We start from the raw sequence: 14,210 nt of genomic DNA, 5'->3' as shown, positions 1-14,210 counted from the left end.
CTCTATTAACAAATTATTGATTCAGAATTCTACTAAACCTCATTTATGCTTACAGTTGCAAAGTAACAGTATAAAACTACCATTTCTTTCATCAAAATCCATAAAAGCAGAGAACCTAAGCTCCAAAGTGAGCTTCTGTTGTTCTCAAATACCAAAAGAATACCATCTCCTTTCTTGAACAAAAAGTTCAATTGAGTTTACCGCTATGCTAGGTATTACAGACAATTAGAAAGAAAAACAATATACTGTCTCTCTCAAGAATTTTATACTCCAGTTATAGGAGGTAGAAATGCAACAACAGTAAATAATACTTTTCCATGCTTCTATGATTTTTAAATCTTTCAGATAAATTTAACTAAAAGAATTCTTCCTAGAAATCCTCAAACAACTCCTTCCTCCCTTCTCCTTAAATATTTTAAATACATAGTTTGAAAACTCTTCTCTTAAACTCTACATTCTAAAATGTAGGCCCTTGATATGTTTAAGGTGCTGCATAGAAGTTCTTGAGTTAACCAAGCGATATGTAGTAAGTACCAACTTTTTGCCAAGAATTTTGTTGTAAGGATTACATCTAACATATAGTCTTCATTCTTCAAGAAAGTCTGGTTCAAGGAAAAATGGAAATGAAAACCAAATTTAGAATTCTACATGAAGTTCAAAGAGATCATTCCCAAAACCTCTTTTAACTAAGCCAGAACATCTACTCTTCTCCCAAGAAATGGACCTATAACTTCCTCAAAGTTCCTGTCAAACCTTCTGCCTCAGTTTTTTTCTCTTGCAAAAGACTTCCTTTTACAAGAACTACATTAGGAATATAAGAAGACCAATCTAATACTGATCTCCAAGTAGGAAATCTCCTTTGAAAGTTTGGTATAATATGGATAGATTTTCTAGCTTAAGCTCAAGTGTTTGAGATATTATTTCAAATTAAACCTTTCAAAATATTACCTGGACACAGGTACCATTCAATGAGTACATCTATAGTACCATACTCTTATCTAACGCAATCTCTTCTTAGAAAAGCTGTAAAAATCAATTATCATTCTTACTTTACAGACAGGGAAAGTGAAGCTCAGAAAATAATTTGACTCTTAGTACTTAAGAGCATAAATAAAACTTGAGAATGTTTGAAATTATTTTTGAACCTCTGGGAAAAGGCATTTTTAAACTACTGTGATGAATTCCAATCAGAAAAAAATGCTTTATGGCAGTTTTGAGAATAAGGAAGATTAATCACTCTGTAACAACTGTGTTAAATGGCCGTACATATTCCTAATAACTAAATCAGAGGAGTTTCCAAATGAATAGAGTGGGATATTATGAATCCTTTACTGGATAAGGACAGAGGAACCAGAGAATTTGGGGAGGTCAATGAGTAGAAGAAATCAATTAGCATTATCTGTAGCCCTCAAAGTATCATTCTCAAACTATATTTAATTCTGAATTCTTTATCTTAAAAGTTTTCATTTAAAACACGAATTTAAAATATCTTTATTATCTAGGTTTATAACCTAGCCAATTTATGAGCTGGTAAACATTAAGTGGCTTCCCTGGTGGTTCAGTGGTAAAGAATCTGCCTGCCAATGCAGGAGACCTGGGTTCAATCCCTGGGTCGGGAAGATCCCCAGGAGAAGAAATGGCAGCCCACTCCAGTATTCTTGCCAGGAAAATCTCATGGACAGAGGGGCCTGGTAGGCTGCAGTCCATGGGGTCACAAAGAGTCAGCCATGACTTACTGACTAAACAACCACAGCAAAACCTTAAATGAGAACAACCCAGAAAACATAATGCTTGAAAAAGTCACTAAGACAAAACAAGAAATTTAAGGCCACATTACCCGTTTTGCTTGTTCATTCAATACACTGTATTTGTTCTCTGTTTATCATGTGCCAGAAACACAAATGCAGCCCATCTCTAGACTGCTATATTTCAATAACTAAGCAAGTTATGAAATATTAGAGACTGGTGGTCCAGTGGCTAAGACTTCAAGCTCCTCCTGCAGGGGGACTGGGTTCGATCCCTGGTCATGGAACTAGAGATCCCTCACGCTGTAACTAAGATCAAAGATCCCACATGCTGCAACTAAGACCTAGCACAGTCAAACACACAAACATACTTTTTAAAAAGAGAGAAAGTTATGAAACATAAGATTATCACTCAAATAAATAATTCCAGAGTTTAATATCCTTGTCTTTTCAAAGAATATCACGTTACTCTGATCAAAAGTGAAGTATAATTTTTAAGTATTTACCTCATCCTCAACATCAATAAATGTACTCATATCTAGCTCCTCAGGAAATGTCATCCGATCATTCAATTTAATCCTGTGCATGGTTGTATAGTCAAAGTCAAACCTTTTCAACTGTAAGGTCAGAAGATAAGGGAAATGCAAAAACCGAAGACCCTAAAAAAAAAGTGGGGAGAATCTACTGAATACTGAATATTATCTCAGATAATTAAGTATTAATTTCTACATGGCATCTACCTTTCGTGCATCACACTTCTTCTTACAACGTTCACAAAAATATTGATTTGGGCCATCCAGGATTTCTGGTTGAATAAATGCATGCAATGCTTCTTCCTAGTTAGAAAACAAATTGTTGTATAATTATTGTGAAATATTATAATGTTAATGATAAAGTCCTGAATATAAAAACATTGTAATTACCAAAATTCTCATAAACAGAATGGCTAGAAAATTAGGAATTCAAACGCAAAAAAGGGAAAAAAGTATCAACAACAAATGATTTTATCATTATAAAACAGCAAAAAATTATTTATTTCATTCTGTATGAGTGCTATGTTTCCTGGTCTTGCACATCAGTCATCTCTGTTTAATTTCCATAGACTTTACATTGTGGTTTTTGGCTAAATAATCTAACAGATCCTCAGTCTTTAGATTAAAAAGTAATTCCACACTTAAAAAAGCAGTTGTATACCTCACTGCATTCTTCTTGTAAAAGGAGACTATTTAAAACTGCACAGTTAAAAACACAGTGCTCTGAAGTGTACACTATCTGTACACTTAAAAATCTAATAATTTTCTTTCATCACTATATTTAGGGTCAGTTAGTAATTCGCCACTGTACTAATTAGCAAGATTGAAAACCATTGTGCAGCCATCTCACTGCTTGTCAGATACTGTTCCACTTGAAAATGTATGAGAGCTCCTGGACTGTTCACCTAGCAGAACCACGTGGTTCTTTTTTTCTCCATACAGCTTTAACACAGAAGCAAGAAAACTGTATGAATATAAGTTTTCAATTTTTCATCACTGACTTTTTGCAATTAAAAAAGTTTCAGTTAGTACAACATATATGATTGGGGATTCCCTGGTAGCTTGGCTGGCAAAGAATCTGCCTGCAATGCAGAAGATCCCAATTTGATTCCTGGGTCGGGAAGATCCTCTGGAGAAGGGATAAGTTAGATAACCACTGCAGGATTCTTGGGCTTTCCTGGTGGTTCAGCTGGTAAAGAATCTGTCTGCAATGTGGGAGACGTGGGTTCAATCCCTGTGTTGGGAAGATACCCTGGAGAAGGAAACAGCTACCCACTCCAGTATTCTGGTGAGGAGAATTCCATGGACTGTATAGCATATAAGGTTGGATTGCACAATTTCATCTGATATCACCTTTATTCCTCACACATGGTCTAAGGACATGGTCTGACAATATTTATTACATATAAAGAAAAAGAAGTGCAATCACTAAGACAAAATATCTTCAAACATTTTTTTGCTATAGAACAAGTTGTTCCTCAAAAGATAAATGAGCTTGATCTGGCAAAATGGAGTTAGTGTAAAAACAGCTACCAAGTATATAAAATTCACACAATGCTTGGTATAGCTCATTTTGGAATATGATTTAAAAATTATGAAAAAATATACAAAATGCTTCTAACTTCACCCATCTCCAATTTTGTCCTCAGAACACAAAGAAGCATTAATGAGTGGGGGAGGGGGACCAAATAGCTGGCATTTCTCCATATATTCAAGTATTTTACAGGAGGTCATAGAAAAGAACACATTTAGAAAATGATTTTTTCCTCTTTAGAGCATATTTTAAGTATGAAAAAGGCAAATTCTTCAAAAACATGCGAGCAAAAGAAGCTTTAAGAGCAATCACATCTATAGCTTAACACAGACTGATAAAAATCAGTTGAGCTTTCCAAATGGAAACTGAATTGGTACAACACTTGATATATTTTTAAAAAAGGGGGAGAGTGAGAAAATTATGTAACTCAAATTCTACTTTATGAAACTACACATATGTACTGATTTCTGGCTTATAGTTCACAGACAGAGCTATAATTTTTAAAATTTAAAATCCAGAGAAAAGTTTGAACAACAGAAAATTCCCTTAAACATTTTACCCAGACTCACCAACTTTTAACTTTTTGCTACCTTTGCTTCATCATTCTCCCACCTACATTCACATTATGTGTTTTTCCAAACCACTTGACAGCAGGTTCATACACGCTTTCCCTGTTAATCTTCAATGTGACTTTTTAAGAAAAAGGATATTCTTATAAAAACAAAGGAGTTAATCAAATTCAGGAAAATTTAATATTGGTAATTTGTCAGTCCATATTCCAATTCTGTCAATTATTCTAATAATGTCCTTTACAGTATTTCTCTCCATCCAGTACAGAATCAAATCCAGGAACAAAGTCTGTATTTGGATGACCGCCTCTTCAGATTCATTTTATCAGAACAGTTCCAAAGCCTTTCTTTCATGATATTAACAATTTTTGAAGATGCCAGGATATTTTATAAAATGTTCCACAATTTGGGTTTGTTTGATGTTCCTCACGGTTAGATGCAGTTTATGCCTTCCTTACTAAACTACTACATAAGTAATGATGTATTCTTCAAAGGGTAACATAGTCAAAGGGCATGATGTCCTTAACATCCCTGTTGGTGACACTAACTTCAATCACCTGGTCAAGGCGTTGCCCAGTTTCTTCACGATATGGTTATTACTTTTTCCTCTTTCCAACTAATAAGCAATCTGTAAGAAGACACTTTGGAGACCATACAAAAATACTGAGCCTTAACAAATTTTCCACCTTGGTTTAGCAAGGTGGAAATTATTGGATTGCAATCCAATCCAATTAGCCAATCCATTATTGGATTCTTGCTTAACCCAAATTTTAATGTTTGTTTTGTAAGCCAATTTGAAGATCTTTTACTTTTAATAGGGAATTTAAGCCTAACCATATCTAATAGGACCAATGTTTTGCTCCATCTCAGTCACTATTGTGTATTTTAATTATTCTATTAATATTTACTGTTTTTTTCTACATGGTGCTTTTCTTCGCTATTTTTCTACATTTTCTTTTGGTATTTAGGAAGGCTAGTAATTTTGTTCCAGTGTATTTATATACACTTTTGCTAGTATTCTTAACCCTTCCTCCTCCTTTTCCTTAAGTTTTTAGTGTCTAGACTGCCAATTTTAAATGGTATCCTGGTCTCCCCCATTTAACCGTCTATGACCTCATTCTACATCCCCTTTTCTTTTTTCCTTTTTTAAGAGAGGCATTCTTTGTATATTAAGATACAGTATTTCATACTTCCTTCTATCATGTCCTCACCCTTGTTTTATTTAGTCCTTCAGTTCAGTTTAGTCCTTAATTCTACAACATATTAAATGCTCACGGTCCTTTTGCTGAAGCTTCCCCAGTAATCTCCTGGGTGGGTGTAGCTCACCCTCTAATAAACTCAAGGTTTACAGATAAAATAATCAATGAGTCCCCCAATATTCAAAGTTTGATATTCTACTGCCATAATAATTGAAGAAAAATTTGGCTAGACAGCAAATCCTTGGCTTACAATTTTTACTTCCTTGAAACTGCTATTCTATTGCTATGACTTGCATGTTGCTCTTCAAAAATATGATGCCAGTCCAATTTATCCTTCAAGTTTAAACATCTATTAAAATATGTCTCAGAGTTTATCATTCCAGATCTGTTTTTCCAGGCATGTTGGGGGTGGGGGGGGGAGGAATCTTTCAAAAAGTTGATTAAACTTCCCCAATTCCCAGAAAGTTTTCCTGGATTATAGTTTATAAGTTTTGTACTACCGTGTTTTTATTCTTCACACAGTCCAATTATGTCGGATTTCATTTGCCAGTCTTCCTTTATAACCATTTGCTTTGAGATCCTAATCTTTACTTGATCTCATTTTCTATATTCTTCCTTAGCTTTCATTCCGTCCTATTTTCTCTCTAGTATTTTATAACTAGTTCTTCATTTCTAATGTAGCTTCATCTTTTCTTCAATTTCCTTCCTGAGTTCGATCAGCTCACGCTGCATTTCTTGTTTTGTTTTTCTAACCCATTTCTCTCCTTAAATTTTTGGATGCCAGGTTCTATTCTGCTTGCTTGAGAATACTTAACAGTCCAGAGTACTGTGTTACAGTATCCTATTTTGTGGTTATTTTTTTGAAGTTTCCTTTTTCAGGGCTGTGTATGTCTAGATTTGTTCATCAGCTGAAATGCTTTAATACATATATTCTGTTTTCTTTCAACAGCTCTATAGCTTTAGTTTTAGAGCATTCCTTAGTCTGTGAGTATGTTCTGTTAACTTAGTGAAGTGCAATTTTGTGAATAGGTAATGGTGAAGAGAAGTTGGTGTTGTCCCCTTTCATTTTTCAGAATCGTTCTCCTTCTGTCTTCTCCTCGCTGCTGTGACTCAGACTCATCATCCCTTTTTGGTTTATCTCCTTCTCTAGAAGCAAAATTCCTCCCAAGGCTGTCACTTCCTAACCCTTCTCACTCTAAAATTCCTTCTCTGTAGCTGGTGCTATTAACTACCAAGTCCCAGTCCGAGTTCACTATTTTGGCACGTACTGCTGTGCTTTCTCATTTAAGGGTATTTCATCTTCATTCAAGTCTTCCAATCCCCACTCCTGTTTCATGGAGTCTCTAAAGCATCCCACTCCATACTCTCCACACACACACACACTTGCAACAATACTGGAAGGTCTCCTGGAGCTTGATAATTTTGCTATTTCACATAATTTAAAGTTCATATTATTCTGTTTCCTAGTAATCCAAAAGGTACAGGTCAGTTGGGTTTTGCTAGTGTTCCTTTTTGCCTATGGTTTGGGGAAGACATGTGGGATTATGTAGATTCAGACAGCTGAAATTATTCTTTAGATTCACAAACCAGTCAAAGCTATACTAATAATTTTCTTTAGTCTCCTGTTCACTTTTTAAAAAGTTGCCACTAGAATAATTATAAATAAAGATTAGCCAGCCATAAAGATTAGTTTAAATTAATCTGTTCATTCAACAAATAAAGTATGTATGGGCTAATGTGGTTATATACGTTATCTTCACTTAATGTGATGAGACAATAAAATCATGCTAAACTATATTTTAGATACTAAAAAACAAGTTATGGATCATAAAAATGGAATAAAATATAAACACTGTGCCATTATTAATACACACACTCACACACACACACACACACACACACACACACGATAAGCTCATGAGAACCTCTTGAGTATGTTAAAATATTTTTGAGTCATGTTTCCAAACTAGCTTTGGGTTGACTGTGATGGTTTTTTATCATTCCAGAGTGAAGATAATAGCTTTATTTTCTAGCACTTACACCTCCTTATATATTACACAAAGTGTTAACTGTACACAGGTTTTTAGACCCTAATCTTCAGCATTCAGAACATAATATAGAGAATTCTTATATCCTTAGTTCTTTGATTAAGAAATATAGAAAATCTAGGTACAGCGCAATCAAAAGATAGAACCAAGAAACAGTACTGCCTATAAATCTTCATTTAACTCAACTTACATATAAAATTCTTTCTCCATCATTCACTACTTTACATTTTATTTTTCAAACTGAACCACAGAAGATAAATTAGAACTACCACTGATAACTACTTTCTAACTGATTTTAATATACTCAGCAATTCTGTGCTACTGATGTGCAGTTATGCCTTCCTTAAAGAGTCAACTATCTTTCCCATAATTTATACATTGTTTATTTCTCTTTAAAGTAGGAAAAAGACTCTATTTTTTACTTAAGCTATCTACTTTTAATTGCAATTTTTGAGATTACTGAAGGTTCATATACAATTATAAAAAGTAATACAGAGCCCCCTGTACATGGTGCGATTCCTCCAAATGGTAGGTAACTACTTTGCAAAACTATAATATCACAATCACGATACTGACATTGCTATAAGCCACCAATACGATTCCAGTTTTCTCAGTTTCAGTGTATTCATTTGTCTGTGCATGTATGTACAGTAAGTTCTATATAAAGTTATTACCTGTTTAGGCTCATGTATCTACCACCCTAGTCAAGAGACTGAACAGTTCCTACACCGCAAGGATCACTCATGTTGTCCCGTTACAGTAACCACCTACCCATCCTTCCCCTGGGTTCAGCTACTCCATAAGCTCTGGCGATGATTAATCTCTCAATTCTAAACCTGTGTTGTATCAAAAGTGCTATGTAAATGAAATCGTACGTAATCTCTGGAGGTTCGCTTTTGTCGCGCAGCATAATTCTCTGGAGATTCATTCAAGCTTCTGCGTGCATTGCAGTTTGTCCCTTTTATTAATGAGTAGTGTTCTATGGCTTGTGTGCACCCCAGTTAATCCATTTACTTGCTCAAAGACATCTGGGCTGAGTCCAGTTTTGGAACATTAAAAATAAAAACATTACAAACATCTAACTAGTTTTCATTTCTTTGGGATAATCAAAAGACTATAATTACTGGAGGTTATGGTCACTTCATGTTTAGCTTCGTAAGAAACTGCCTATAATACTTCACATTCCCACCAAAAACACGAGTGAACCAGTTTCTCCACACTGTTGCCACTTTTCTGTGCTGCCCTTACTTTTTGCTTTAGCCATTCTGTTGGTAGCGTGCTATCTTCATAAGGCTTGAATTTGCATTTCTGTTTTGCTGCTGTTCAGTTGTCATGTCCGGCTCTTTGCATTTCCCTAGAGATGTTGAGTATCTTTTCCTGTATTTATTTGGTACCTGTATATGCTCTTAGATAGAATGTTTTTGTCTTTTGCCTACTGTCTAAATGGACTGTTTGGGTTTTTTATTACTGTGTTTCAAGATGTCTTTATGTATTCTAAATACTAGTCCTCTGTCAGATATGTGCTTTCCAAATAATTTCTCCCAGTCTGCAGCTTCTCTTTTTATCTTCCTCACTTTGGCTTTCAAAGGGCAAATGTTTTAAAAATTATGTAGAGATACAACTTGTCAATTTTTCCCTTTGTGGACTGTACTTTTTGGTATCAAACCTAAGAATTAATTGCTTAACCCTGTACCTACAGAATTTTTTCTATATTTTTTTCTATAAGTTTATAACTTTACATTTTATGTTTAAGTCTATGATCCACTTTGAGCTAATTTTTGTACAAGCTGTGAGGTTTAAGTAGAGGTTCAGTTTTGGAAATATGAGTACCCAACTGTTTAACATCATTTGTTGAAAAGACCATCCTTCTTGTACTGAACTGCACTGTGCAATTCTAAAAAATCAGCTGGGCTATCTGTGTGGATTTATTTCTGGGTTTTCTATTATGTTCCACTGATCTATTGCTTATTCTTCCAATATCAGAAAACCTTGATTACTATAAGTATATAATAATTCTTGAAATTAACTAGACAGAGATTTCTCCTACTTTATTCTTTTTCCAAAATCTTTAAAGCTATTCTAGCTATTTTATGTTATTTAGAATGAGGCTGAAAAAGTTTGTCAGATTTTGAAAGGAATTCATTAAAATTACACAATTTGGGAGAGAATCGACATCTTCAACATGTGAATCTTTCAATCAATGAGCAGAGTATGTTTCTCCATTTAAATATTATTCCAGAATTTATAGTTTCCAATACATAGGTCCAGGCCATATTTTGTTAGACTTACACCTAAGGGTTTTTTTTTCCCCCACAACTGTAAACAATATTGTATTTTTAATTTCACTTTCCACGTGTTCTTTGCTAATATTTTGAAACACAACTGATTTGTGTATGTTTATCTTATATCCGGCTACCTTCTAAAATCACTTATTAGTTTTCCAGGGTTTTGCTTTGTTTTGACATATACCTTGGGGTTTTCTATACCAAAAAAAAAAAAGTGTTATTTAAAAAGCGGGAACAATTTTATTTCTTCCTTTAATTGGTGTACCTTTTATTTGTTCTTGCCTTACTGTACTGGCTGTGACTTCCAGTGCTAAAATGAATAAGAACAGACACCCCTGCTGAGATAACCTTAATGTTTTAGGCAGAAAACATTCAGTCTTTCACCACAAAGTACGATGTTAGCTGTAAGTTTTTGAATATGCTCTTTGTAAGTTTAAGAAAAATTATCCTCTATTACCAGTTTTTAGGGTTTCTATCATGAGTGGATTACTGTACTCTGTCAAGAGCTTTTTCTAAGTCAATTAATGTGATCATGCCAATTTTCCTGTCTCTGTTAACATGGTAGATTACAGTCAATGATTTTTAAAATACTGACCAGCCTTGAATCCCTGGAATGAACTCTACTTCGTCATGGTATATAATTCTCCTTATTATATTGCTTAGCTCTATTTACTAATATTTTGACAAGGATTTTTCCCTCTATATGCATTAAGGAAATTGGCTTGGTCATAATTTTGAGGGTTTTTTTTTGTTTGTTTAACTGCCTTTGTCTGGTTTGGTATGAGGATAAGAGGAGCGTCATAAAACACACTGGGGAGGGTTCCTTCCTTTCTATTGTTTGAAAAGGGTTGTGAAGAACTGGTGCTCACTGTGCTAAAATATGTGGTGCAAGTCCCCAGTGAAAACTTTCCAACTTAATAGATTTTCTTAAGAGATTCTAAATTATGAATTTAATATCTTAATAGTTATGGGGCTACTAAAATTATCTAAGCCATGTAAGATGGGTACTTTGTGCTTTTCAAGGCACTGGTTCAACTAAGTCATCAAATTATATGTGCAGAATTGTCCCTTATTATCCTTTTGATATCTATAAGGTTTGTAACAGTAGCAGTTTCAGTCTTAATACTGGAAATGTTTATCTTATCTTTTTCCCGTCAGTCCTGCTAAAGGTTTACCAGTTGGATTGATCTTTTCAAATAACAGCTTTTATTGATTTTCTGTTTTCAATTTCACTGATTTCTGCTCTTTTATTATGTCCTTCCTTTTGCTGGCTTTGGGTTTCTTTTGCTCTTTTTTCCAGGTTAGGTGGAAGCTTGCATTATTAATACATAACATTTTCTCTTTTTTCTTATGGAAGAATTTATACTAAAGGCCAGCATTTAAAGCTATAAATTTTCCTCTCCGTGGTGGCTCAAACGGTAAGGAATCTGCCTGCAATGTGGGAGACTGGGGTTCTATCCCTGGGTTGGAAAGATTCTCTGGAGCAGGGAATGGCTACCCGCTCCAGTATTCTTGCCTGGAGAATTCTACGGACAGAGGAGCCATGGGGTTGAGCGACTAACACTTTCCTCTCTGTAGTATTGCTTCAGCTGTGTCTCAAAACTTCTGATGCTACATATCTGCATTTCCATTATATATATATATATATATATATATATATATATACACACATATATTTAATTTGCCTTGACATTTCCCTCTTTGACTCATGAATTATTTATAAGTGCATTGTTTATTTTTCCAATGTTTGGTGATTTTCCAGTTAACTGTTATTGATTTCCAATTTGATTCCAGTGTGGCAGAAAAACACACTCTCTCTGATTTTAATGCTTTTAAACTGAAGTTTGTATGACAGCCCAGGATATGGTCTATCCTCATATGTAGTCCATAGGCACTTGAGAAGAATGTGTACTCTGCTGTTGTCGAGTGCACGGTTTTATATTAGAGCTTGTTGGCTGATGATATTGTTAAGTTTCATATCTTTGTTAATTTTTTGTCTCGAGATTCTACCTATCAATTATTGATAAGGGCATTGAAGTCTCCAACTGTAACTGCAGATTTGTCAATTTCTCCTTTCATTTTGAAAGGCTTTTGCTTTACATATTTTGCAGCTCTGTAACTTAGTTTGTACACATTTAAGATTGCTGTCTTCTTGATGGACTGACCTTTTTTTATCATTAGACAATGCCCTTCTTTATCTCTGGTAATTCTGCTTTAAAATCTGCTTTATCTCCTTTTAATATAGCCATGCCTCATTTCTCTTGATTAATGTTTACATGATATATAATTTTCAACCCTTTTATTATCAACCTGCCTATTTCAATACACCAACAGCTGTTTTTTGTACCTAGCATATTTTGGGTCACATTTTTAAAATCTAATATGCTGATCTCTTCCTTTTACTTGGTATGTGTGTTAGCTGCTCAGTCATGTCCAGCTCTTTGTGAGCCCACGGACTGTAGCCCACCAGGCTCCTCTGTCCACTGAATTCTTCAGGCAAGAATACCAGAGTGGGCTGCCATTCCCTTCTCCAGGGGATCTTCCTGACACAGGGGTCGAGTCCAGGTCTCCTGCACTGCGGGCTGATTCTTCACTGCCTGAGCCACCAGGGATGCCCTTTTTGCATGTAGACTATTTACATGCAACTAAGTCTGCTATTTTAATGTTTTGGTTTGTTTTCTTTTCTGTGCCTTCCTATGGATAACCTGAAAAAAATTTTTGAATTAAACTTTACTTCGATTTACTGATGGTGCTTCTGAGTGTACCAACTCTGGGAGTTGGTGATGGACAGGGAAGCCTGGTGTGCTGCAGTTCATGAGGTAGCAAATAGTTGGATACGACTAAGCGACTGAACTGAACCGAACTGAGTGTATCTCTTTTTCAGTGGTTGCTCTACATGTTATATTACATACACAAAACTTTTAGTCTATCGGTCCCATTCTTTTAACTGTTCAAGTGAAGTACAGAAACCTTTCCTGTCTTTTTACCTCTTCCAATTTTGCAATATAATAATCTTAAGTAGTTCCTTTATATATATTTAGAATCGCACCAGACAGTGTTATAATTTTGGTTCAAGTATCAAAGATAATTTAGAAAACTCAAGAGGAGAAGGCAAGCCTATTGTATTACCCTGTTTTGCTTACCATGTTCTTTCTTCATTCCTAATGTTCTAATATGCCTTCCGTTTACCATTTCCCATTTAGAGAATTTTCTTTACCATTTTTTTAAGGTAGGTCTACTAGTAAAAAATTTTCTCAGGATTCCCTCATCCAAGAAGGTCTTGATTTCCCCTTCATTCCTGCATAATATTTCCGCTGTGTATAAAACTCTAGTTGACAGCTCTTTTCTTTCAACACTTGAAAAATGTACTACTTCCTTCGGACCTTGAGTTTTTGATGACAGATCTGCTTATGAGAAACCAGATTGTTTTCCCCCCATAAAAAAGGTACCTTTTCTCACTCACTGCTTCCAAGATATTTTGTCTTTCCTTTTCAAAAGTCTAATTATAATTGAAGTTGACGTAAAGTTCTTTTGGCTTGTTTATGGTTTGCTCAGCTTCTTGGATCTGCAGATTTACGCCTTCTGCCAAATTTGGGAAGTCTTCAGTCATTCTTTCTTCAAGCGTTTTTTCAGCCCTGTCTTCGTTTTAGTCTCCTTCCAGGACTCCAATGACACCTTTTGTTATAGTCCCATGGGTCCCTAAGGATTTTCACCCCCACTGTACTTCTTCTGTTATTTAAACTGGGCAAATTATACTGTTCTATTGTCAGGTTCGCTATACACTGTCTCTTCCATTCTGGTGTTGAGCCTATCCATTAACTTTTAAATTTTGGTTACTGCATTTCTCAGTTCTAAATTCCTATTTCATTTTTCTTTGTATCTGCTATTTCTTCCCCAGGACTTTCTATTTTCTCATTTGTTTCAAGTGGGCTTAGGAATTTTCACTGATGTATTGGTTTTTCTATGATGGTTGCTTTAAAATATTTGTCAGATAATTCTAACATCTGTCACTGCTCCCTTTGTGGCCTCCACTGATACCACAGGTAGGAGGGGGACAGCCTCCCTATCCAGGAGGTGAGAAGTGGTGAAAGTCCTGACTCTCATCTAGGCCTCCTCTAACATTACTCCAGTGGGAAGGGAAAGGAACACCTTTTTACTATTAGGTGGGAGTGTAAGGCTAGGCTCCCCACATGGTCTCTAACCACAGTTAACCACAGTAAAAGGAGAATGGCAGTGGGGAGGTTCAGTACTGCCCAGGAGGGAAGAAACTTCTGGTCCTAGTCAGTCTTCTCTGGAA

At 35.2% G+C, this 14,210-nt stretch overlaps 1 protein-coding gene across 5 annotated transcripts in view; it reads right to left on the bottom strand.

Annotated features, from left to right (window-relative positions):
• USP47 (ubiquitin specific peptidase 47) overlaps positions 1-14,210 on the bottom strand; it is a 103,368-nt gene that overhangs the window by 34,051 nt on the left and 55,107 nt on the right. For all 5 annotated transcript variants that reach the window (XM_013969606.2, XM_018059548.1, XM_018059546.1 and 2 more), the window contains 2 exons: positions 2,486-2,581; positions 2,252-2,404 (listed from right to left, as the gene is read on the bottom strand). In XM_013969606.2, the coding sequence (XP_013825060.2) occupies positions 2,252-2,404; positions 2,486-2,581 (249 nt within the window). The remainder of the gene's footprint in view (positions 1-2,251; positions 2,405-2,485; positions 2,582-14,210) is intronic.

This window comes from Capra hircus, chromosome 15, assembly GCF_001704415.2.
Source record: "Capra hircus breed San Clemente chromosome 15, ASM170441v1, whole genome shotgun sequence".
Taxonomy (NCBI): domain Eukaryota; kingdom Metazoa; phylum Chordata; class Mammalia; order Artiodactyla; family Bovidae; genus Capra; species Capra hircus.
Note: the sequence above shows the minus strand (reverse complement) of the source record. Positions and strands in the feature narration are given on the sequence as shown.